The sequence below is a fragment of the Larimichthys crocea genome, chromosome X, assembly GCF_000972845.2.
Source record: "Larimichthys crocea isolate SSNF chromosome X, L_crocea_2.0, whole genome shotgun sequence".
Classification (NCBI taxonomy): Eukaryota; Metazoa; Chordata; class Actinopteri; family Sciaenidae; genus Larimichthys; species Larimichthys crocea.
Window position 1 is genome coordinate 8,612,280 of NC_040020.1, and position 23,185 is coordinate 8,635,464.

Here is a 23,185-nt window from a genome sequence, read left to right on the forward strand (position 1 = left end):
ATATATCCAAATCCCTCATGTCATCGTGGATGTCCTGAACTCGTGTGTGCCCTGCATGATTTTCTGTGATATGTTTTTTTTATTCTTATTTATGCACAGCAGTAGTTCGGTCCAGACGAAGCCGGCAGCCGCTTCAAACTAAATAAACTGGAAAGAATCAGAAAAGCTTTTAGAAATGCTCGGTTTGGCCGGCGTGCCGTAATCAGACATGTTTGAATTCACCGCTTCAATTAAGAAAAACGATGACATCAGAGCAGAAACCTATACCTGCTCTTCCTGCTGGACGCAAACTCGGTGAAAAGGCCGTAATCTGAACCAGCGGAGTAAAAGTACATGCGTGTATTTCACACGGTGAACACATGAAAGGCAGCAGGCTCGCACACACACACACACACACACACACACACATGCTCAGATTGCAAACAGATCCATATAGAGTCTCTGGGATCCCGCTCTGTGTATGATATGCTTGTTAGCCATAACGCCCAGTCAGCCGTTTCTCTCTGACTGCATATGCCTGTATGCATTTGACTGGCGTGCTCCCTCCCAGAGCACACATAAACAGCTTACTCAAACAATATTTACACTGCACGCCGTAGTAAACGGCGCAGTTACACACATTTTCCGTTCACATATTTCTGCCTTTTGAAAGGCGGCCTCCGCCACCTGTCTCACACATTGAGCATGCTCACGGCAGTATCAGTATGCTACATCACTTTCAATATTTAACGGCCTCGCCACAGGCGACGGTAAACAGCCAGTGTATGGGCAGTGCTTGTGTGTCAACGGGAGACCGCGACATGCTAACTTTAGACACACCATATGGTTTTCTCGTGCGCTTTTTTTAATGGGCGAGCTCACACAGGCCGGTCTGTGTGAGTCTGTAGGTGATGGTCAGAGAGGACCGACTGATCAGGAGAAAGAGAGAGAGAGAGAGAGTTTGGAAAGAAAACCTGAGCGTCAGTGTTTTGTAACTCCTGCGGTTGCTATAGTTTGTTTGTTGCAGCCGAGCGCCTGTGTTGAATACTGAGATCGGTCCAGGGCTGCAGCCAGAGAGACAAAGACGGTAAAAGTCAGAGAGACCAGAGACCGGAGGGATGGTGTGTGCGATTAAGACAGCAGAAAGAGAAAGAGGGAAGAGATGTGAGGTAGAAAAAGGTGACTAAAAAGAAGGAGAAATAGAAAAAGGAGGTAAGACAGAAAGAGAAAGAGGGAAAGCGAGGGAACACACAAAGGCTTTTGGGGTTTGGGCCTGTGCCGTGGTGGGGTGTGGTTTGGAAAGAGCAGAGACTCTGGGAAAGGGAATGGACTACACCTCAATATGCTGCACTTTTATTTAGTATTTTTTCTTGCTCTCAGTCTTAATTCTTTTTCTAGCTGCTCGTGCCAGCATATCTCTGACCACAAGACGTTTGTGGCCGTGTATGTGTACGTGTGTGCGTACGTGCACGTGTGTACATTATATGCATGTGTGTGTCTGTGGTGTGAGTGTCTAAGTATCCAACATGAGGCTGAGGTCTCGTAAAGCTGCACAGCTTCATACCCCCCCTCCTCGAAAAACTTGGCATTCGAGCTCTGGGGTGACTTCAACCCCCCGAAACCGCACCCTGCACACACACACACACACACACACACACACACACACACACATATGCACATATTCAGAATTGTATTTACGCACACACACACACACACACATGCACAAGGCAGGGGCTTATGTATAATTGCAGGCACTCTGCCTGCATATATGAGTTTGATTAGGCTGAGGAGCAGGGAGCGGGCGAGGATAAAGCCAAGCCTGATTAGAAACAGAGTGTATCGCTTCCATACAATAGAAGTCACACTGAAAACTGGTTCAGACCACTTTGTCCAAGTTCAGGTATCTTTTGTCTGCATGTACATAAACTGGAATATGACTTGGAGTGAGTTAAAAAGCAGGAAAGACAAAAATCCGAGGGGTATCACAGCTGAAAAAATCACCATGGGAGCACATTTACAACTTTTTTCTAGTGCCTTGAAGGCATTCAAGGACGTCTGCAGAAATATTAAGAACATTTGGAAGCTGCTGGAATTGGAAATATGACGTGAGACGAGCAGCTTCTCCTCCAAACTGTGCAGCTCTGACCGGCAGCCTCCAGAACCGGGGCCTGAGATCCAGCCGTGACACCTTGTAAAAAATCAATTCAACACAAACAGCGTGATGTTTCCGCTGCATCAAACACTCTGTCCACCGCACACACTTTCATGTGTAGTAACAACTTGAGTTAAGAATACACAGTTAAACACTAGGTGGGTGGGTGGACTCGTCCACTTCATACACTTGACTCAGTTTACTGTGTGCTGAAAGCTTTTGTGACGGGCCGGGCCTGAACACACCGCAGCACCAAATCTCAGTTGTAAATTTCAAAACCTTTTGTTTCTATTTTGGTAAAGCGTGGACCGACTTCTGCATTTTGTGAAGCAGCAAGAGGATATGAAAGTGACAAATATGATAAATGTGAGGAAATCATTTCAATTTAAACTCAAAGTTTAGATGTAGGACTCCTTATTTAAAACCCAATAAACTCTGTGCATGAAAGAAACTTTCAAGGTTTCTTTGAAATATTAAAATTGATTCCACGAGAGACAAAAATGTTTTGTTAGCAATAAAATAAAGCCACAGAGTCAGTGTTAACCACTGTCTATCTAGACATTTAATTGTCATATCAATTCCAGATTTAGTAAAATGTGAGCAGCAGGAACGATCATCTCCTCACGGAACATACAGAAATAAACGTTGTATTAAATGTGAGCAGCGTGGCTGCAGGTTCTCCTGCAGACCAGGTGGAAATATGAGAAACATTGCACATGCATTTTATAAAATATATGACAGAACACGTCGAGGTGAGTGAAGTGCACTCACCACATGCATGCGCGCTCTCACAGAGCTGCAGGGATCTGTATCTGGAGCGGTTCCTCTCGCAAAGCAAAGCGCCCGTGCTTAAAAAAGAAAATCTGTTTATTTATATATATTTATATATATATTTAAAAAAAAAGAAAGAAGAGGCGATCATAATTTTCAGTTGGGTTTGTGTCGATGTGAAGCGGAGAGAGAGAGGGAGAAAGAGAGAGAGAGAGAGAGAGAGAGAGAGGGAGGGAGAGAGGGAGAGTCAGAGGGAGGGAGGGAGGGAGGGAGGGAGAGCAGCAGCTAAAACTTTCCCCTAAACTTCGTGCGGAGCTTTCACTGTGAGCGAGGCGGGGTTACAGCCTGGACTGAGCCACAGCGGCTTTGCAATGCGGCACCGCAGCGAACCTCCATCCAACTTTATTATCAACTATTCCAGTCCTCATCTCTAAGACACAACCATGTACTCCCCTTACTGCTTGACACAGGTATGAAAGACTACACTCTTCTTCTTCTTCTTCTTGTCCTCCGTTGCTTTTTATTTTTCCGGTTTGTTGCGCCTCCGGTTTGTTTTACTGTCCGTGGTTACGGTGCTGCTGCTGCTGCCGCTGTCATTTGTTGCGTTTTTTAAGGACCCTCTTTTTTTTCCAGCTCTGCTTTCTTTTTAGAGTTTAACCTCTCTCTCTCTCTCTCTCTCTCTCTCTCCCTCTCTCTCTCCCTCTCTCCCCCCCTTTGCTTTTTAATGGCACTCCTCCAACGGGCTTTTCTTGCGCGTCTCATTGCGCATGGTTTGGAGAGAAAATGGCGCTTCTCCCAAATCTATTTTATATAAAACGGAGGTTGGAGAAAGGGGAAGAGCCGGGGCTCGGTGTCCTGACAGTTGGCGCGTCGTTACAGTCGCCCTGAGGCAATAATCGGCTTCATCGACAAACATAATAAAGCACGAATCGAGTTTTAACGCGGCTCGCTCAGTTGTGGGACACTTTATTATTTTCTATGTGAAGCAGAGCTGCGGCTGTTACGGAGGACTCGCCGGTCTTCCGCCGCGGTCGGCGCAGCTTGCAGGGGGGCCTCCAGGGTCACCGTGGACTCGTTCATTTAGTTTTTTCCACTTCAGCAGCCTCGCTTTATTTTTTTTAATAAGTTTTTTTTTTTAATGGAGAGGAGCGAGAGAGAGAGAGAGGGAGGGAGGGAGGGGGGCATCCTGAAGGCGACAGACGGGAAGGGTGGGCGTGTATTGTGTGGAGAGTCCGAGCTGCATGGCTGCAGTTTGATTAATCACAAATACAGTTTAAAGAAGCTCTAATGTGTGTGTGTGTGTGTGTGTGTGTGTGTGTGTGTGTGTGTCAGAATAAAGATGGCGCAGATTGAAGCTCTCCAAAGTGTCAAAACTAGAAAAGAAAAAAACGCGTCGCTGTGCGTCAAATCCAAAAGGCCGTCTGAGGTGACGCTTCAGTCAGAGAGCTGCGCGCAGGTGATGACACGTTCCTTTCTGTTTAATTTACCTCAGAGCGACATAATAAAATATATTCCATGGTTTGAAGGAGCCTCTCTGAATGTTCTGCTTCTGTTTTTCTCCTTTCATGAAGCTCGTCGCTCCGTTTTGACCTTTTGCTCCTCTGCGCGCGTGTCTGCTTCCGAAGCACAGAAATAAGAAATCTTTATTTTTTAACAGCTCACGCGCTGAAATCACAGAATATTGATCATATTTGTGATTTATAGAAATGATCTGTAATTGATTATCACCTTCACAGTGTGCATTCAGGGCCTGGTGAAGCAGCTTTGGCACAAACGGCCTCGTTTCTCTCTCTTATTTTATTTCTCTCCAGCACAGTAAGTATATTTTCTTCACGTGCTGAATTTGTCTCGTGTGTGCAGCCCGCGCAGGTTTCTCTGCGAGTTAAATCTCACAGATCAGCTGCAAACAGCAAAGGTCAAATCAGAAATGACCTCTTTGTGTTTTCTTGTTTTGCTCGCAGCGCTGCGCTTTTTATTTATTTTTTTTATTTTTATTTTATTTGCGTAAAATATCTCAAGTGATTTAAAGTGTGAATGACTCGCAGACACTCGAGCTGCAGTCACTGCAGAGTTAACACATGAGCTGCAGCTTCAGGCCGCCGCAGCTCCGGGTTTTTCCGCCCGGATTAAAACTGAGTTTTAAAAAAGTCCTTCTCGGTTTTTCCTCCCATGAAAACTGAATTTTTTAAACTTGGAATCTGAAGTTTGACTTTTTGTTCAAACTTCAGCTTCTGTCTGAGGTCACGAGCTTCCGTTCGCCACGAGTCATTACAGAACAGCAAACTTAATTATCAGGCTCGTGCACTATAATTCTTTCTCATTAATTAACAAAATAAGACCTGACTGACTTCATCATGTTTCGCTGCTGAGCTCCAGGCCCTGCAGGTGACATGCAGGGCTGTGTGCACGCTCACAGAGGGACGCTGCTGCTGTTGGATAAATAAAAAATATTTTTTTTTATTTGCTGAAACTTTTTTTTTTTTTTAATATAATATCAGAGCTGTGTGTCACGTGTGCTGGGCCAGTCTTTGGGCAGCAGTGTGAGACTTTAAAAACAGTCCATGTTATTTCAGGCTCGTCTCTTCAGACCTCAGCATGTTTTCTCTGATTGTTTGGAGCTGTCAGAAACAAGAGGAGAGCTCAGCTCACACAGAAAAATAATATTCATCACATCTCTGTTTAATTACTCCAACAGAACCAGAAGCTGCGGCTTCCTCCGCGTCTCTCTGTCTTGTTGACCTTTTTCTGGCTTCGTCTGCTGAGTTTGAAACATTTTCTAATCAATAGTCTATTTGATTTTTTTTTTTGCATATTTAGACACAGATACATTTTCCAAGACTGCTGCTATGAGGCAGAGGTCCGCATCGAGTTTCCTACTTTCTTTCCATTAATTAAAATTAATTGGCAGCAGATCCTCTCACACGAGCGCCGCATGGACGCGTGCTGCCCATATGCGCGGTACATATTGATCCGCTTTAAGGCTTCTGACGGATCCGGGCCGGTTTGCAGCAGACTCGCGCTCACAGGATATTACGCCGTTAAAAGATAACAGGCAGTAAAAAAAAAGAAGTTGGAAACACGTGCGTCCTGCTCGTGACACTTCCGTTTCACACCTGTAATTTGAACATCCGCCTTTAATTAGCTTCAATTTAATGATCTGTGGCTTGGAGCTGTCTGTGGACATGGATGGATGAATTATACTAATGTATGGATCCATCCTGTGTGTGTGTGTGTGTGTGCACCGGTCTGACTCTTTAAATAATTCACAAATCACAGAAAACATACTAAACTTGTTTGTATTATTAATGCTGATAAAAAGCTTTGCAGCAGTGGCCAAAGAAAGGCAGCACCTGCCAAACCAGCACCGGGAGTTTTTTTGTTTTTGTTTTTTTACGTTGCTGCGTGGCATTGTTTCACGTGCATGTGACGGAAATTCATTTGCATAAAGTTTTAATGCGGTTTGAAGGTCGCCGTTAATTAAAACTTTTATGTGCTGCGTTTTTTTCAAATCAATTATTTCAGACTTAAGTCCAACATGAGATGTGGGTTTGTTAATATCGCGCTGCCAAACTTCTGAAGCTTCCTCCTCCTCTCTGTCTCTGAGATGCGGGAGGACTGCTTCACTGTTTCCCGCACAGTTCACACGCACAAAAAAAAAAAGTTTGATTTGCTCCCTTCATGTCCAATTCTTTGCACTTCTAAACTGTGTGTGTGTGTGTGTGTGTTGTTTTTTTAGATTTGCAGATCAAATGAGTCCTTGAAATTCACTCAGCCGTGCAGATTGGCAAAGCACATGAAAGCATGCAGTGAAAGCCATACATACTGTAGCCATGCCATACAGCCATAGCAACACACACACACACAGAGAAGTGGAGATTTTGTAGTCAGTGTGTTTGGTGATGGAGATAAAGGGACTTATGATCTCAACAAAAGTGTTGGTGCATCAGGAGCCGACGCGTGCACTTTGTGTAGAAATTATCCTAAATTTCTAAATGAAAACGTCTTTTTTTTACATGAATCTGCTCATTAAAACTCACGTTTTAAGTCATAGCTGTGCGTGCACGTATGTGTGTACAGTACGCGTGTGTGTTACTTATTCCTGCCCCGTTTTGGGCCGATGCTTCTCCTGCGTCAGCCCTCGGTTCTGGTTTCACTGGGACCGGACGGTAACGGCGGCGGTGCTGGTGTAAACCGAGGTGGGCCTGCATGATCTGGTAACATACCAAGCCTTGCCGGCATCACTTTGCACTATACACACACACACACGCGCACACACACACACTTAATCCTGCTCACACAGAGCTCGTTGGTAGGCACAGCACAGGCAGCGGAGAATAGGTTTGCTGTAGTGGACAGCGAGGCAGGGTAAAAAACTGGCCTGCCAACTGTGCCAGGAGGAGAGGCAGGCAGGCAGGCAGGCAGTGGGTTGCAGGCAGAACCCAGGGGTACATTGTGTTCTTTTTACTTATTCATCCTTTCTGCTGGAGGAAGACCAGGTCCACCTTACACTGCTTTGGCCCAGAGAGAGAGCTGGTAGGCAGGGACGGAGGAAGGAGTGCAGGGAAGTGGGAAATGGCACAACATGTCCATGTCAGTTAAACTGTGTCTGAATAAATTTTGATTACATGGAAAGAAAAAAATAAAATGTACTGTGTGTGTGTGTGTGTGTGTGAGAGGGATGTGTTGAGTTCATTTTAAATCACACATTGTGCCTCATCAGAGCACAAAATATTTGTTTTTCCAGCGTTTTAAGGATTCGCTGTGGACGTGCTGGTGTAAGACAAAACCCTGAGGTAGCTTGTGGACAGTGCGTGTGTGTGTGTGCGTGTGTGTGTGTGTGTGTGTGAATTTGTCTTGGAGGTGAGTTAAATCCAGCACTGTGGCGCTCTGCTCATCCCTTATCTGTGCAGTCTTGCTGACCGCCCATAGAAAATGGATTTATCATGCTTAACTGAGGCAATTGGCACAACAGGGTAATAGGTGGTTGTCCCCTGGATGGATGGATGGATGGATGGGTGGATGGATGGATGGGCATGTGTGTGCGTGTCCAATATGTGTGTGTGTATGAATATATGTACACCCCCCTCCTCTTTCTTCTGCCTCCTAGTGTGGATTAGGTTTATGCTGATCTGTGGCCAGTGGAAGCAGGCGGCCCCTATAGCGGTCTTATGTTGGTCTCTGATATAGTTTACCAAACCATACGCCAAACACACGTATGTGCAGACACACACACACATGATCTGAAATCAGGCCGAACACTCATGTATGTTATCGGCAGATAGACGGACATGTGGCAGGCGGAGGAGCGGCAGAGTCTGCTGATCTTCAGCAGCTTTCATCATAAAAACTTTAAATATATGCAATTATCCCGCAGAGCTTTTGTTGCTGCAAAGCTCACAACCCCGATGTCATTAGATTTTTTTTGGCAGTGGGTTAGAATTAGTTGCGTAATATGAATGTGTGATTGACTGATAATTGCACATCCTCCCCGTGCAAGACTGCTATTATTTTTTCTCAGGTTTGAGAATCAGAGGTGCAACAACTTGCACTTTACAGTCATCTACTGCAAAAAAAAAGAGTGATGAGGTGGAAACGTGAGAAACCCGGCATGAGAAGATACACAAGAAGCCAAAGTGCCGTGCTCCTCTTGCAGCTGCTTGCGACAGACTCCCCTTCACCTTCATCCTGCTCCACCCCCTCCACCTCCTCAATTAGCTCCCTTTAAAAGAGAAGTAACGGTTAGTGAGGGATCTGCATTGTTCCAGGATGAGCCTCGGTTGTTGTTGTTGTTGTTGTTTGTCTCTCCCTCTCTCTCTTTCTCTCCCTACATCTTTCTCCATCCCCCTCCTCCGTCGCCCATTCTTTTTGATTTTCTCAGAGGCTTTTTTTTTTTTTGTGGGGGGGGGGTAACCCCACTGAATGGGACAATGCAGCCTAGCGTGAAATTAAAGCTCTTAGTTAGTTTGGAGTTGCTCAAAAGAGGATTTTACACATGCATGCATTCATACACCCTCCCATACGCTATAGATATAGCTAATTAGAGGAAGTACACCCTATGTCGAGCATCAAGAGCCCAATTAAAAGAGTAGGGGGAAACCTCGGCGCATGAGATCTAGGCCAGAACGGCTGAATGTGTTTTCTAGGCCTTGTGTGTGAACAGTATGTCTGCCTTCTTAATCCAGGCTGCAGAGAATATGGACGAGACCGATATGAGAAGCGCACAAGTTTCATTAACATATGCGTGTCACGTACTCGGTAAATCAAGAAAACATTCGGATTGATGGTCCTGACAGGCGAAGCGTCTGATTGGAAACAGATTGGGCCGCTCTTGCCGACTCTTCCAAGTCTCATTTTGGAAGTGGTCTGAGATGAAATGTCTGTCATGCACGCACATTACAGTTTTTTTGTTGTTTACGTCAAAGGTATTTATGTATTTGTGCATGAAGTCCGATGACAGTTTGAGCTTTGTCGAATGCATTTGCACGGTGCTTAAAAACAGAACAGTAAGACGTGAAACGATGTTCAGTGAATGAGGTTTTTACAAAAGTTACAATTTAGTGCGCAGCTGTGTATTTGTTCTGATTACATTCACTTCTAACATCAACCAGGTCACCAACAGCAGACACAGCAGCTTCTCCTCTGCCATTATTTCCGTAGAGGAGCCTGGTTACCTCCTCTTCTTCTTCTTCCTGGTCTTCCATAACGCCTGTTGGTACAAACAGTTCGTCAGCTTGGCGGTGAGCTCAGAGCGACGGGTACCCGTCGCTCTGAGCTCACCGCCAAGCTGACGAACTGAGCTAACAGCAGCTACAGCTGTCAGCAGTTTACTTCACTGTCCATCATAAACTCTGTAAATCACAGAGAGTTGAGGCGGAGCAGCCGGAGGACATCAGAGGGAAAACCAGAAAACATTTCCTCCATAAAATATGATCCAGTTTCACCAGAATCAGTGAAATAGTTGCTGCTGTGTGACTTAGTGCCGTAAAGCGTTACGTACTTCTCCCGACCCGGAGCCCAAAGTTACACAGTGTGAGAACAGACGTACGAATTCTCAGCTGATCACAGGTCAGTGTGGTCAAATCTGCTTTCATTTGTCTTTATGTGTTTACGGTCTCTGTTTCTATAAGTGTGTCTGATACATAGAGAGAGTGTATAGCCACGACACCCCGCTGTGTTGAATGACTACCTAAGGTCATTTATTTTTTGCCTGCACTCTGTGTGTGTGTGTGTGTGTGTGTGCATGCAGAGGCAGACTAATATAGAGCAGCAGCAGTCTACATCGCCTCAGGGAGTGATAGCTGAAATATCCACCAGACCTAATAAATGTATCTGATACCTGACACAAAAAGCAACCAACAATCTTTACACCCAGTACTATCAAGTAATACACACATACCACACACACACACACACACACACTCACATGCTTTTGTTCAGCCCTATTTCCTCAGTGTAACTACTGGTCATAGAGGCTTGCAGTCCCAGAAAGGGAGCCAGTGAATCCAGTTAGTGAGTCAGACTTTGTGGAACAAAGTGTGCTGCTCTCTGATCCTCTCTCTCTCTCTCTCTCTCTCTCTCTCTCTCTCTCTCTCTCCCATTGAAAGCGCTGGCAGCTCGCCAGGGGCGGAAAAATCTATAAGCCGTTGCGTAATATACCATATCTTTACCTTGGTTGAACCCTGCGCACAAGATCCACAGCTGTGTGAACACACAAACAGAGATATGAGTGTGTTCATGCCTCTGTGTGTGTGTGTGTGTGTGAGGCAGACAGAGGAGTGAGGGGGGTGCACACAGAGTGGCTTCTTTGTGGCTAGTTTTCAGAGAGCACCCTCATATAAACAGTATCACACCACTTTGATCAAATGCTGCTGACAAAATATTTTCCAAAGTCGGGCCGAGCATGCAGCGTTCTGATCACTTTTCTGGAGAGCCGAGGCCGTATAAAATGTATCTGTTCTTTTTGGAGGCGGGCGATGTTAAAAATGGAAATCAAATTAACTTCATGTTTTGCTTTTAATGACATATAAAAACTCCATGGCAACGCCACTGCAGTCCCAAAGCCGTGCGGCATAAGTCAGACTCTCTGCTGGACTTACTTGTTTCTCCGTGCGAATCTTTAGAATGGAAATGAATGCACGGGGCCGCAGGCTGAGGGGCCCTTTATGTTCACGGCACTCCTCTTCCACCTCGTCTTATCCGATGCGCTCTGCTCCGTGTCTCTGCAAGTGCAGGCCTCGCTCTTGCAGCAGCGTCCGTCTGCACCTGAAGCTTCTTCTTCGTGAGGAGTCGTGAGCGTTTGAACTCGTGAGGCAGGGCGTGTAATGTTTTTATTGGACACCTTTATAGCAGGGCTTAGTCACCGGCGGCGTTCAAAGTTTTTCTGTGCGAGTGTTTGGATACCGTAAGTTCACAGGTATCATCTTTGTAAGCGCTTCCTTCCCACGCCGCCGTATAGTGACACACGCATTTGAAATCAGCGCTCATCTTCACTAATATGATCCACTCAGCTGGTGATATATCTGAATATCACATGCTTGGACTGATTTGTTTTTGATGGCGGTGATTATTATTAAATGGTCTGTAATGACTGCTGATAATCCCCATATGCAGCCGGGGCACCCTGAATTCACGGAGAGCCAGTTGTTTGTTAATGCACCGCTGAAACCTAAAACACATACAGATGTGTGTGTGTGGGACAAAACCACAAACTCAACAGAGAGAGAGCCCTGCCTTTGTTTCAGTGCTTCATTTTGTACCAGGGCTCGCTTATGGAAAAACAACAACAAAAAAAGTGCAACTTTTCAGCACAGAGCCTCCATATTAAACTCATTAGTTTCCACCCCCTCAGCTACACAGTGTAAAGGGTCAAACTGTGTTAGTGTGGTGACGGTGGTTTGAGCCTGAGGGGGGGCGACAGCTGTATGAGGGAGGTGGCTTCAGTGGATAAAGTTGGGTGGGAGCGGGATACAACATCATTTTTCACCTCATGTACTGCATATGTATGTGTGTGTGTGTGTGTGTGTGTACTGTGTGAGGCTGACTGCTGATATGTTTGTGTTTATTGACTCGAAGAGACGGGCCGTGGCTGCGTACACAGCGGTGTACGGGTGGCAGGGGTCCAGGCTTTGGGGGGAAACGTGTGTGTTTAAAGTACACACAGGCCTAATTATGCTGATTTAAGCATTCTTGCGGTCCTCCCTCTGGCTTGTGGTGAGTTAACTGGCACAGAGGCATCCAGCAGAGAGAGAGAGAGCGAGAGAGAGAGAGGGTAAAGATAAAGAAGACAGAGAAGGGAGGCTCAATAAAGAGTGATTTCAAAAAACAGAAGAAGGTGGTAGCGAGCTGTAACACAGTAAGAGCGCCTACGCGGGACAAATGTTGTCCCAGACGCTGGTGAAACAGGAAAAACATACAGCCGCCGTCAAACTTCCCGGCAGGTTTTTTCCCTCCTCACTTTGGGGTTAAGAGCGCGCCCGCTCTTCGTATTTATTTTTATATTCAGATGTTATGGATTGCTCCGGGAAAAGGCCGTCCCGTTTCCCAGCAAGAGGAATTAATACTGTTTGAATGTTCTCTCTGGAGTCTCAAAAGGAGGAATTTTGCAGCGGAGTTTTGGGAGGTTTAGAAGTGAAAAACCTGACCGCCGCTAAATAAACAAACTCGGGATGATTAAAAAACTGACCCCGGTTGTTGACTCTCCGCTCTCTGGCCCGTGTGTTGCGTGTGCACCTGTCTCCTGCCGTTTTATGCGCATGCATGTAACGCAGTTAACAGTCCATGCATACATGCATGATGGGTCAAACCCCCCCCACATGAAAGAGTGAAACAAGTTCAACAAAATAATTCAAACAAAGATGAATGCAACTTGGCTGCAGAGAAGTATGAATATTTATGCACATGCATGTTTTCGTGTGATGTGTGTGAACGCGAGATGGAAAACACACTTCAGGGCCTTCTCTGTGCGCACTGTGAGGCCTGCGCCTCTGCATTACCACTCTGAATAATATCTAAAACTTCAAGAGTGCCTGAAAAGTCTGCACACGTTCCTTTTTGCAGCAGAGCAAAGCAGAGATTGATGACGCCGGCTGGTGTGTATTCAAGCCGCCTTTCACGCAGGTGATAAAATCCTGCTGGACAGGCGGGCAGGACGGCTCCGTGTCTCTGGGTTCATTCGCTGCGCCGTATGAGACGGGATCAACCAACACCGACGCTCACATGTGCTCTCATCTGAAAATATGCTCTCTCTTTCCTTACACTTCATTCCTATGTTTTTTTCTCTCTTTAGCTGTTTGCTTATCTTTGTCTGCTCTTCTCTGTCTCACTCTCTTCCCATCCCTCAACTCTCCCCACACTCTCCCTCTCTCAAAGCCTCTTTTACCTCCACCAGCCCCTTTCTCCATTTTACCTCATTCTTTCCAGCCCCCACCGCTTCTCCTCTCTTTCGCTCCCTCAGGAAGAGCCACAGTCTTATCTGGGATATGTTGGATTTGGTGAGCTTAAAAGCCACTTTACTGACTCCCTGTCTGCCTCTCCTGAGAACAGCGCGGGCTATCTAAAAGCAGTTTCACCATCGGCCAAGGCTTTGTCCGCTGGAATGCCGCTCATCGGGGAAACTTTTGACTCCCTATTGCCTCTTAATGCTAATCCTTTACCTGACTCTCCATCTCCTCGACTTCCACCCGCCCCTCCCTCCTTCCTCTGCTTCGTTTCTCTTCCTCGGCTGACTAAAATGTTGATACACACATATTGGGTTTCTTTGGTGATGTGAAGGAATGCTAATGTATCATAACCATATTACAGTACTTAGAGGAGGCAAATGGTGCCAAGTGCTATCTGGAGAATCAAATCTCTACACAAGAGCCTTCAAATTGAAAAGCGGTGTTCTCATTTTTGATTTTTCTCTCTGGAAATATATAAAGCTGAAAGCCCCTCTAAATTTTTATGAAACAATGGCGTTGTTGTATTCAATAATGCAATTTCTTCAGGAACTGGAAGGCTCGCTTAAATAAAGATGAGGCCAAATCCTGTTTTGCATCATTTTTCTGTGTTTTTTTTTGTGTGTGTGCAGCCTAAGTGCCTGAATATTGCCCACAATATTTCCCTATATGTACTTCTTTGAAAACAATCCACTCCCGTGCTGTCTTTTGGAAATAAACGCAGCTTACAGTAAAATAATGTTTTTGGTTGTAACCGGATGATAAAGTGTAAATCCAGGAGCGATCCCCACAGGATGTGATCAGACCCGGGGGTGGTGGTGCTGCTGGAGGGGGGAGCAGGTCCTCTCTGGCGTGGGTGTGAGGGAGGATTTGCTGGTTTTATTATTAGTGCCTGTATGTGTGTGTGTGTGTGTGTGTGTGTGTGTGTGTGTGTTGTTTATGGAGCAGCTCCATCCATGTTGACTCACAGAGAGACAGCGGTGATGGCTACACTGAGCAGGGGTGTCAGGCTTGGCTTGATGACTCCAACTCCCTAAAACAGCACTGCAAAGGCAAACCCCTCTTGGTGTATGTGTGTGTGTGTGTGTGTGTGTGTGTGCAGGCCATTCTGCATTTGCATGTGCATGTGTGTCTACGCTGTGTGTGTGCGTGTGTGTGTGTTTCAGTCCTGACAGCCAAGAAGCCTCAGCAGCATCTGACGTGGCAGCTCTTGCTGCTTTCAGTCCAGCTCTCTCTCCTTCTGGCTCACTTTTCTGTGATACTATCTTTTCATACAATCACATGTTTATAAATGGGGACTGACGGGTATTTCATACCGGACCAGTTTTGCCGCTGTGACTTCATAAACACCGTACCATCCGCTGCGAAATCACACGTGTAGAATATTTATTGCCGTTAGGAAATGTTTATTTTTTTTCAATGAGACGATGATAAATCTGAGCAAAAAAAAAAGAAAGTCCACATTTTGTTACACGTTTACTGAGTTTTACTCTTATTTCTCGGCGCTCTTGCAACAGATTTCTTGGTAACTAAGGGCCAAAACAAAATACAACCTATAAATATACCAGATGCAAGCTGCAGCAAGTAGTTGTCACTCTCGCTGCACTCTTCTTCTGTTTGAGTTCTGCATTTAAACAGAAGAAGTAAAACACAATAACAGGAAGGAGAGTGGGGATGCGCTCTTTTCAGATAATAAAAATTAAAGAAGCAATAAAACACTAACCTAATTTGAAGCGCCTGTTTGTAAGGTGCCTCTTTATCGAGGTGGGTTTCCTCCATTTTATGTCCCCTCTGAGGACATGTACTTATGGCCGTCTGCCTGTGGTGCTGTGGTGCTCCTGAGGTCTGAGCGAGGTGGTAGTTTAGGCAGCGAGCGTGGTCACAGAGGAGATAACTGCACACACACTCATCCCGAGGCGCCCGTCTGCGTCGTGTGTCTGTCTGTGTCTTTAAAAAAGGAACGCGCTGGTTTGAGAGGATAAAAGTTTCAAAATGATTTAGCTGTTGTGTTCGCGCGCACGTGTCCTCGTGTGTTTGTGTGTGTGGTTGTGAAGGCTCTTTGTTTCTCGCCTTGCATGTGTTTTGTGTGTGTCCTCTGTTTCTTCCGGCCTGGCATGGTGCTCGCCCTACAGGGAACGCCACTCAAAATGGGCAGAGCGACCTTTAACCCTCACACTGCCAGCTCAGACTCAGGCATAACTTGCTGCCATATCAAGAGCCTGTCTCCCTTTTAACCCAAACTCCGTCATGCGTAGCAGAGATTAAGACCCGGCTCTCGGGAAGCCATTTGGAACAGACACCTTTTAACCCTAATGGGATCAGAGTCGCGTATGAAGCCACTTGGAGCAGCCACCCACTCTTAACCTCTAACACTACCAACTCGGTGCAGACAAGGCAGAGTGCACAGGCAAAGGCCCAGCTCATATCATGCCACAGGGAGCGGGCACCGTTTAACCCTCGCAGCGCCAACACAGCACAGGCAAAAGTCCAGCTCACATGATAAGCAGAATTAAATCTGCAAGCTTCAGTGTTCCTGATAGGAAGCTCGCTGATGCGGAAATAGGATGCTAATGTAACAGGGTTGGTTTTCCATTTGCAAAGTGACGTGCTACAAACATTTGCACTGTCCTAATTGTAAATGATGGATTTATTGTGGTCAGCGGGCAAAGAAGTTTTGTTCTTTCTCTCTCTGAGAAATTGTATTTGAATAAAAAAAACAAAACACAACAACTCAAGAGTGATTTAAAGCCCTGTCAGTGTTTGTGCCCTAACAAATGTCACTAAGATAACAGCCGTGTTCCCAGCTCGACAGCCACAGAGTTACGAGTTTAAAAAGTGTTTTCATGAAGCCAAGATTTGTAGAATCTCATCTCATGGTTAATAATTCTTTAATCACCGAGATTGGAATCAGCAGGGTTTCACCATGCCATGTTAATTTGGAACGACACAATATCCTGTCGTATTTTTCACAATCTGAAAAAAAGAGAGCGTGTAAACATGACCGAACACACGATTAAACCACTGCACCTCCAGCACTCTTTTTTTTTTTTTTTTGTCTCGATGTGTTTAAGCGCTCCACTCGACAATCGGGGAAGCAATCACACAAAAATAGCAAATAAATTCACAGTGAAGGTACGAGCGGACGTGCCAACTGGCTCCTTGAAAATTATACATTCATTACTAAATCCTGACAGATGATTTAATGATTTATATGAACAGCAGCAGATAGAGAAAAAAGTGTAATTTAAGAGAAGAAGAAGAAGAAGAGGGAGGAAGGCTGAAGGGAGTTTCTGCACTTGCTTGTCTGGCAGGGACCGAGGAATGAGTGTACAAGTTTGAGTCTGGGTGAGTCAAGCTGTGTGAGAGGGAGAAAAAGGAGGGAGGAGGAGGAGAGGGAGGAGGAGAGGGAGATCCACAGTGAAAGGAGTGAAGGGCGGGAGGGGGGGGAGATGCTGGAAGATGGATAGCAATGGAGATAGAGAGAGAGAGAGCACATGCAATTGGTAGAAGTGAGAGCGTGAAGCAGCAAAAAGCAGAGGGAGGGAGGGACGCAGGGTTTAAGTGCAACAACAATATGGAGAGCAGGAAAAGGAAAAAAGTGTTGTAGAGAGAGAGTGAGAGAGGGCTTGCAGAGTAAGAGGTGAAAGAAAGAAACGAAGGAATGGAGGAGTAGGTGATGGTGGTGGTGGTGGTGGTGGGGTGCACAGAATGAATGTGTGAGTTGGGCTAGTGGTGAAGCATTTGCATAAAGGGTTAGGGCACTATGCCCGGGCTTTGGGGAGAGGTTGGCATCTCGCCTTGCCGACTGGCAGAACGAGGACCGGGGAGGAATAAAAGAATGAAGGGGGGTGGGGGGGGGGTGGAGAGAGAGAAAGTCTCTCAATAGTGCATCTCTTGTGTGAGGAGAAGCAGGCCTTGGCTGCTGTTGGAGCAGGGCATGGAGGGGAGGAAAGGGGGAGGATGGAGCAGGGGAGGGAGCATATCGGGTTTCATTATCTGCTTGATTCCTGCTGTATTTGCTAACCACGAGGTTCAAAGCCCTCTCTGCAGATGTAGGCAGGCCATGGTAGCCGGTGTGTGCCGCCGCTGGCATGTGCCGACTGGAACACTCTAGGTGTGTGCAGCGTGAGCTCTGGTTAGGAGTGAGACAGAAAGTGTGAGACTCTCCTTGCTTGTATATCACACACAAACACACACACACACACACACACACACACACACATACACTCCAAGTATCACCCGGCCTACTTGACCTTATCAGGAATGGTCGCCCTTGTCCAGGGTGGAAATGCTGCACTCTCAGTTTTACTGCAACGTCCTGTCGGAAAATGCCACCCTAACAGTTTGTGTGCGTGTGTTTGACTCGGTTTGTGTGTGTGTGTGTGTGTGTGTGTATTTGCCATGGTGACGCGACAGAGACCGTTGTACTGTAAACACACATACAGCACACATGCATACATACATGTAATCCTATACCGGCCCCGTCTAGCTGCAGCCACATGTTGAAATGGTTTTTATTAAATCATTGTTTGCAGCGTGCAGAGCCAGAATCTCCTAATTTAGTTTGAAATCTGTAATTTTTTCTTCTAGCCCAGGTTTATTTATATCACGATAACATCATCTCTAAGAGAGACATTCTTTCTAATTGACGGCACTGTTATCAAGATTAAACATTGGGTTTTGCATCAAGAGAGAGAAGTAAAATGTATAATGTTTCACTCAGCCGCCCCTCGGTTTTTTTTTTTCTTGTAGTTTCCAGTGTATACGTTTTAACTTCTGCAGCCAGAGCCAGAAAAAAACTAAATCTATTTAACAAATGATCTTCATAAAATGTCTTTTTAACTTGTCCAAATTGAATTCAGTTCTCCAAATATTTTCAGAATATAAATTGGGAATATAACTCACTTTTGAGGTTAGAGTTATGTTTAGAATTAACTGTATAAGGTGAAATTCATGCAGATGGACCAGAGTCATAGAAAAGCCACACAAACCTCAAGAAAATCCTGGCTGAATAAATTTTGGATAAAAAAAAAAAAAAAAAAATCACAAAGCGCCCTTGATGTTATCTTTGATGTGCTTACATTTGAGGCCGAAACAGTCTGCCCAGACAAATCCATCGCGCAAACGTGAAAGCATATTCCGAGTATAAAATTACCCAGGTCTGCACTCATGACAGAAGCCCCAGCTTGCCATCAGTCCTTGTGTCTCTGGAGCTGTTTAAAGTTCGTTCGCTCTGTCTTTCCCTCTCAGCCTCATGCCACAAATGGCTTCCAGACTTTCACACATAGTAATGCTTCAGTGTGTAAACAGGCGTAATTACAAACGATGCGCAGACACACTTTTAACATCAATCTGTGCCGATGGGAGAAAGAGAGCTGCTTTTTTTTTTTTCCCTCTTCCAGGGAGTAGAATGGATGAAAAAGGTTTTAAGCTGGATGGAAATGGAAGGATTGGCATTGATGTAGTTAAGGAGGAAATTTTTAAGAAGAATAATGTGGGTCTGTGTGTGTGAATGCGTGTGTGTGGCCTCGAATAAGTGAATAAGTGAATGAAAGGGGGAAGAAGAAGAAGAAGAAAAAAGGACACTTATTTTTTCTATTTCATGAGAGTTTCCAAGGAAATAGTAGTTTATGTCAACTTGTCCGTAATTATTTTATATCCCTGAGGCTTGTGAGGTTACGAAGCCATCACCTCTTAATGGCAGGGTGTTACTCACCACGAGTCAGGCCTGCACACCTTACTTTTCCTGCACTTCTCATGGGAAGAAAATAAAAGAAAAATATGGAAACTTTTCTCAACCCGCAGAAGCTTTTTTTTTAAATTTTTTTCTCCTCCTCTACTTCCTTTTCTTTTTTAACAGAGTGGACAGAGACAGAAATGGCTTTATGCGTCTTATAAACGGCCCAAATGTGCCTGTTTAATGTAAGTTTAGAACAGTGCGGTTTGAGAAAGGTTTGGAAAAACATTTAATTTATATACGAAGCACAAACAAGCTCAGCCCGAATTAATCCGGACCAAGTCCAGTGATCAGGACACACACACACACACACACACACACACACACACACACAAAGGGAAAATAGTTCAGATCTCTCGCAGTCTTTCCCTTACATCACCACAGTACTTGTCAATATGTGATTTCACACAGCAGATGTCAAAGATGAATTCCAGCCGTGACACGTCCTGACACGCTGTAACCTTCCTCATCTTTCTGCATGTGTGTGTGTGTGTGTGTGTGTGTGTGTGTGTGTGTTTGTGGCCTACCTTTATCTCACTAACCTCTGAACAGCATTAACAAAAAAAAAACAAAAAAAAACTTGTATGCGTGTGAGTCAAATTTTATTTCATCAGACAAATCTGGCCTTATTTAAAGGCAAATTTTAAAAGTGAGTTTTGTCTTTAAAATAGATTTTCAGAATAAATGTCAATACAATAAAATGCTGCAAAAGAAAAGGAGGAACATGTCCCTGAGTTTCCTCATTTGTTCAGCAAATATACAACAAAATATAATTATTATTATTATTATTTCACATTTATTTAAAATACATTTTGTTAACATGTAACAGACATTTAAAAAGGATTGAGACTAAAATGTTCAGAATCCTTCAATTACTGAAAACATTTAAATTTATGAATGAATTTCTTTTATAAAATATTCTCCCTTTGTTAAAAAAAAGATTTTTAAGTTATTTTTGTTGATTAATTTTCTGCACCAATTGTTGTTTTATCCTAAATTTAGTTTGTAAGACATTTTAATATATAAACCAGCTATTTTAAATTTCCAAAACCATCAAATGTAAGACGCTTAGATAATTTAGGTCAACGTTGATGGTGAAATATAATAATATAATATAGAATAATAGGAATATAAAATATGAACGTGGTGCATTTATTCATATAATTATGTTTTCTTATTTTTTAAATTTGTCTAAAGTCAAAATCACAATTTTACAATTAAAACAATAATTAAATTAAATAAAAGCTGTTAAAAAAAGTGTTTGAAATCTTACCTGGATGAGCTGATCCTTCTTCTCAGGTGTATTCACGCACATTTCACGCATGCACTCTTCAGAAACTGCTAATTTCATTTCGAGTTAATTGCTCAGTATACTACCAGAGCTGCTGACAACACGCCGAGGTTTAAAGTAAGACTGTTAACGTCAATTGCACGCAAATAAAACCTTCAGCCAAGAAAGTAAGAGTGGTTTTGAATTTGCACGAAGGTGAAAAATGTTTAATTAAGTTAATAAATCTGCAGAGGCTGCAGGAGGAACAAGGTACAAGTCTAATTACTGTTTGTTTGCGTCCTCTGAGGTCAAACCTGTTATTAACTTACTGTCTGCTACTGCGCATGTGCGTCCTTTATTTTTTAATCCAAAATCGACTTTTTTTTTTTTTTTTGTGAATTAATTTTGACCCTTTTTGTTCAACGTAGGCCGCACAGGCGCGAGGCTGCGCGCTCGAGCGGGAGGCCGTTGGTTTAAAAACGCGCCAACAGGAAGGAAAAGCGCGGCATTTTTAAACTTATTTAAACATTTTCAAACAAATTTAAAACTCACAGACGTTTTACCGCCGAGAATAAGTCGGTTTGTTCGTTTTAACGAGGCTAAAACACAAAGAGTTAACTTAGAAACAGGCGGGAGACGGTGACCGTTACTAGGCCAGAATCTGCCGTTACACCGGTGTTATGGATACTGTGGTCTCCCGGTGAAACCTGAGGTACGTTTCCCGCTTTTTCTATAACAAAACATTAATTTTATATTGTTTATAAATGTAGAGAGGCCGCCATGAGCTGGAGGACAGGCCTCTTATTACTATAACTCCTTCAGCCAGAAGCTGAACACTTCTTATTCAGTTGAATAATTTAAATTAATGTTTAAAGTTCATAAATATATGAAATATATCGCTCCATGTTAAGGCAGTGTCAGCTTCACATGCAGGACAAACATAAAATGGTGAATTTGCACTAAAGCGTTGTTATTTTTGTTGAGGTTAATACCACCAAAATGAATTTGAATACAACAATTTCAAGTTTTTACGAGTTTCCTTTGTCGTGTGTTTTTTGGCGCTTCCTCCTCCACCACCGCCGAGCTTTAATAAAAACCTGAGGTTTCTCTCTCTCTCTCTGTTGTCAGGGGGCAGGAAGGGGAGATTGTCTTTGCCCCAGCGCCTGGCGAACAAAGGTCGTCGTTTTTTTCTGAAAGACAGAGCGTGGCGTGAGGAGATAAGATGATGAAGCTCTTTGCACAAATTATTGCAGAGCGGAGATACCTAAAGAGTCCAAACAGAGAGAGAGAGAGAGTAACTGCCACCGCCTTGTTTCGTTCTGCCCTGAAGAACTCTGGGCAAACAGGAGAAACCGTCTCTAATGAGCTGAGGGGAATGTGGGTTTGAAAATGTCCAAAAAAAAAAGAAAAAAAAAAGGACATATTAAATAAGACGGTGCCACATAGACTCATTTCTTAGCCAAAATCATAAAAGATCTTGCCTTAACTGCAAATTGTGCACAGACCTCGAAGCCTGTGTTTAGCTGTTGTCTGCAATTTTTGTATTTGGTTGCAGTTTATGATCATAAATTAATATTTTGCACACATATATATTTAGTTAGCTCCATCTGCTTTCTGTAATCTAAAGAGTTAACAGGAGTTTTGTTGAACTACAAAAGAAAATGTGCTGCGGGTTTTGAACGCACAAAGGAGAGGTGTGGATTTCCCTGATAGTAATCGTGGTTATTCTCTTTTTGCCTGTCAGTAACGGCATGATGATATTACAGGAAGTGACAGTAACACTTGGCACACAGCTCCTTTTTTACTTTGTATGCGGCCCATTCATCAAAAAGTCTTTTCAGAGAAGTGACACACACACCTCCGTCATTATTCTTCAAAAACAAAAACAAACACGTCCCCTCTTCTGTCTCATTCCCACATTTTTCACGTGTTCGGTGTGAGGCAGGCGTATGTTAGCATGAACAATCGGCACCCGGCCCGGCTCGGCCCGGTCCAGATGGGGTCTGCCCCCCCAGCAGCAGCAGCAGCAGTGACGAGCCAGTCATCCAGCCAGCCAGGCAGCCAGCAAGCCAGCTAGCTACCCACCCAACCCGGGTAGCCAACCAGTCATTCACCCAGCCAGTCATGCAGCCTCGCAGCCAAGCTCGCCAGCCAGTCGGTGGACCGGCCAGTCGTCCAGGCTGCGGCTCCTCTGTCAGACGCTGACAGCAGAGCAGGCCAGGCTAAATCTGATGCTCCTCGGAGCCAACCAGAGGACTCCGGCCTTTGTAGGGTGTTCACACAGACAGCCTGTCCCGCCGCACAGCGGGGGGCTTCAACCCACAATCAAATGGCCAGGCCTTCAACTTTGCCACATGACAAGTTAGCTTTTTGTGTCTGCCCACTGCCGAGATTCCAGTTTCGACAATGTCTCTATAATTCCTGAGAGCCCTGCGGACTAGTTCATGCAACTTGGACGGGACAGACGAGCAAATGTTCTTTTTTTGTCATTCGGATGAATGATGTTTAAATGCACCGCAGAGCGCCCCGTACGTATCTCATACATACATCAGATTACATTGAATTGATCCTTGGTGAGAGCCTTTGTCTCTCAGATATTTCTCCCATGGTGCGCTGGGCACAGCTTGTCCCTCTGAGGTCATGTGGGTCAGCCAATGAGGATGAGACGACGCGCCTTGCCAGGGCAGCCATGCAGCCCCGTGCTCCCTCACTTCTTTCTGCCGCTGTTCAAGCCCCAATCATGTGTCATTGTGGACTTCATAATGCAACACGATGAAAATATGGGCAATTTAGCGGCTGCAGGGAGAAAACTATAATTCCTTTCACTGTTAGGTGTCTGA

The 23,185-nt window shown here is 44.6% G+C and overlaps 1 protein-coding gene across 13 annotated transcripts in view; it reads left to right on the plus strand.

Annotated features, from left to right (window-relative positions):
* Positions 1 to 23,185, plus strand: part of nfixa (nuclear factor I/Xa) — a 104,789-nt gene that overhangs the window by 8,231 nt on the left and 73,373 nt on the right. Inside the window, exon 1 of one of the 13 annotated variants that reach the window (XM_019274233.2) lies at positions 3,198 to 3,372. The exons of 11 other annotated variants lie outside the window; for them this stretch is intronic. In XM_019274233.2, coding sequence (XP_019129778.2) covers positions 3,346 to 3,372 — 27 coding nt within the window. In that variant the 5' untranslated portion in view covers positions 3,198 to 3,345. Of the gene's footprint in view, positions 1 to 3,197; positions 3,373 to 20,759; positions 21,058 to 23,185 lie in introns of those variants that run through there. One more of the 13 variants, XM_027283635.1, reaches the window with a different exon arrangement.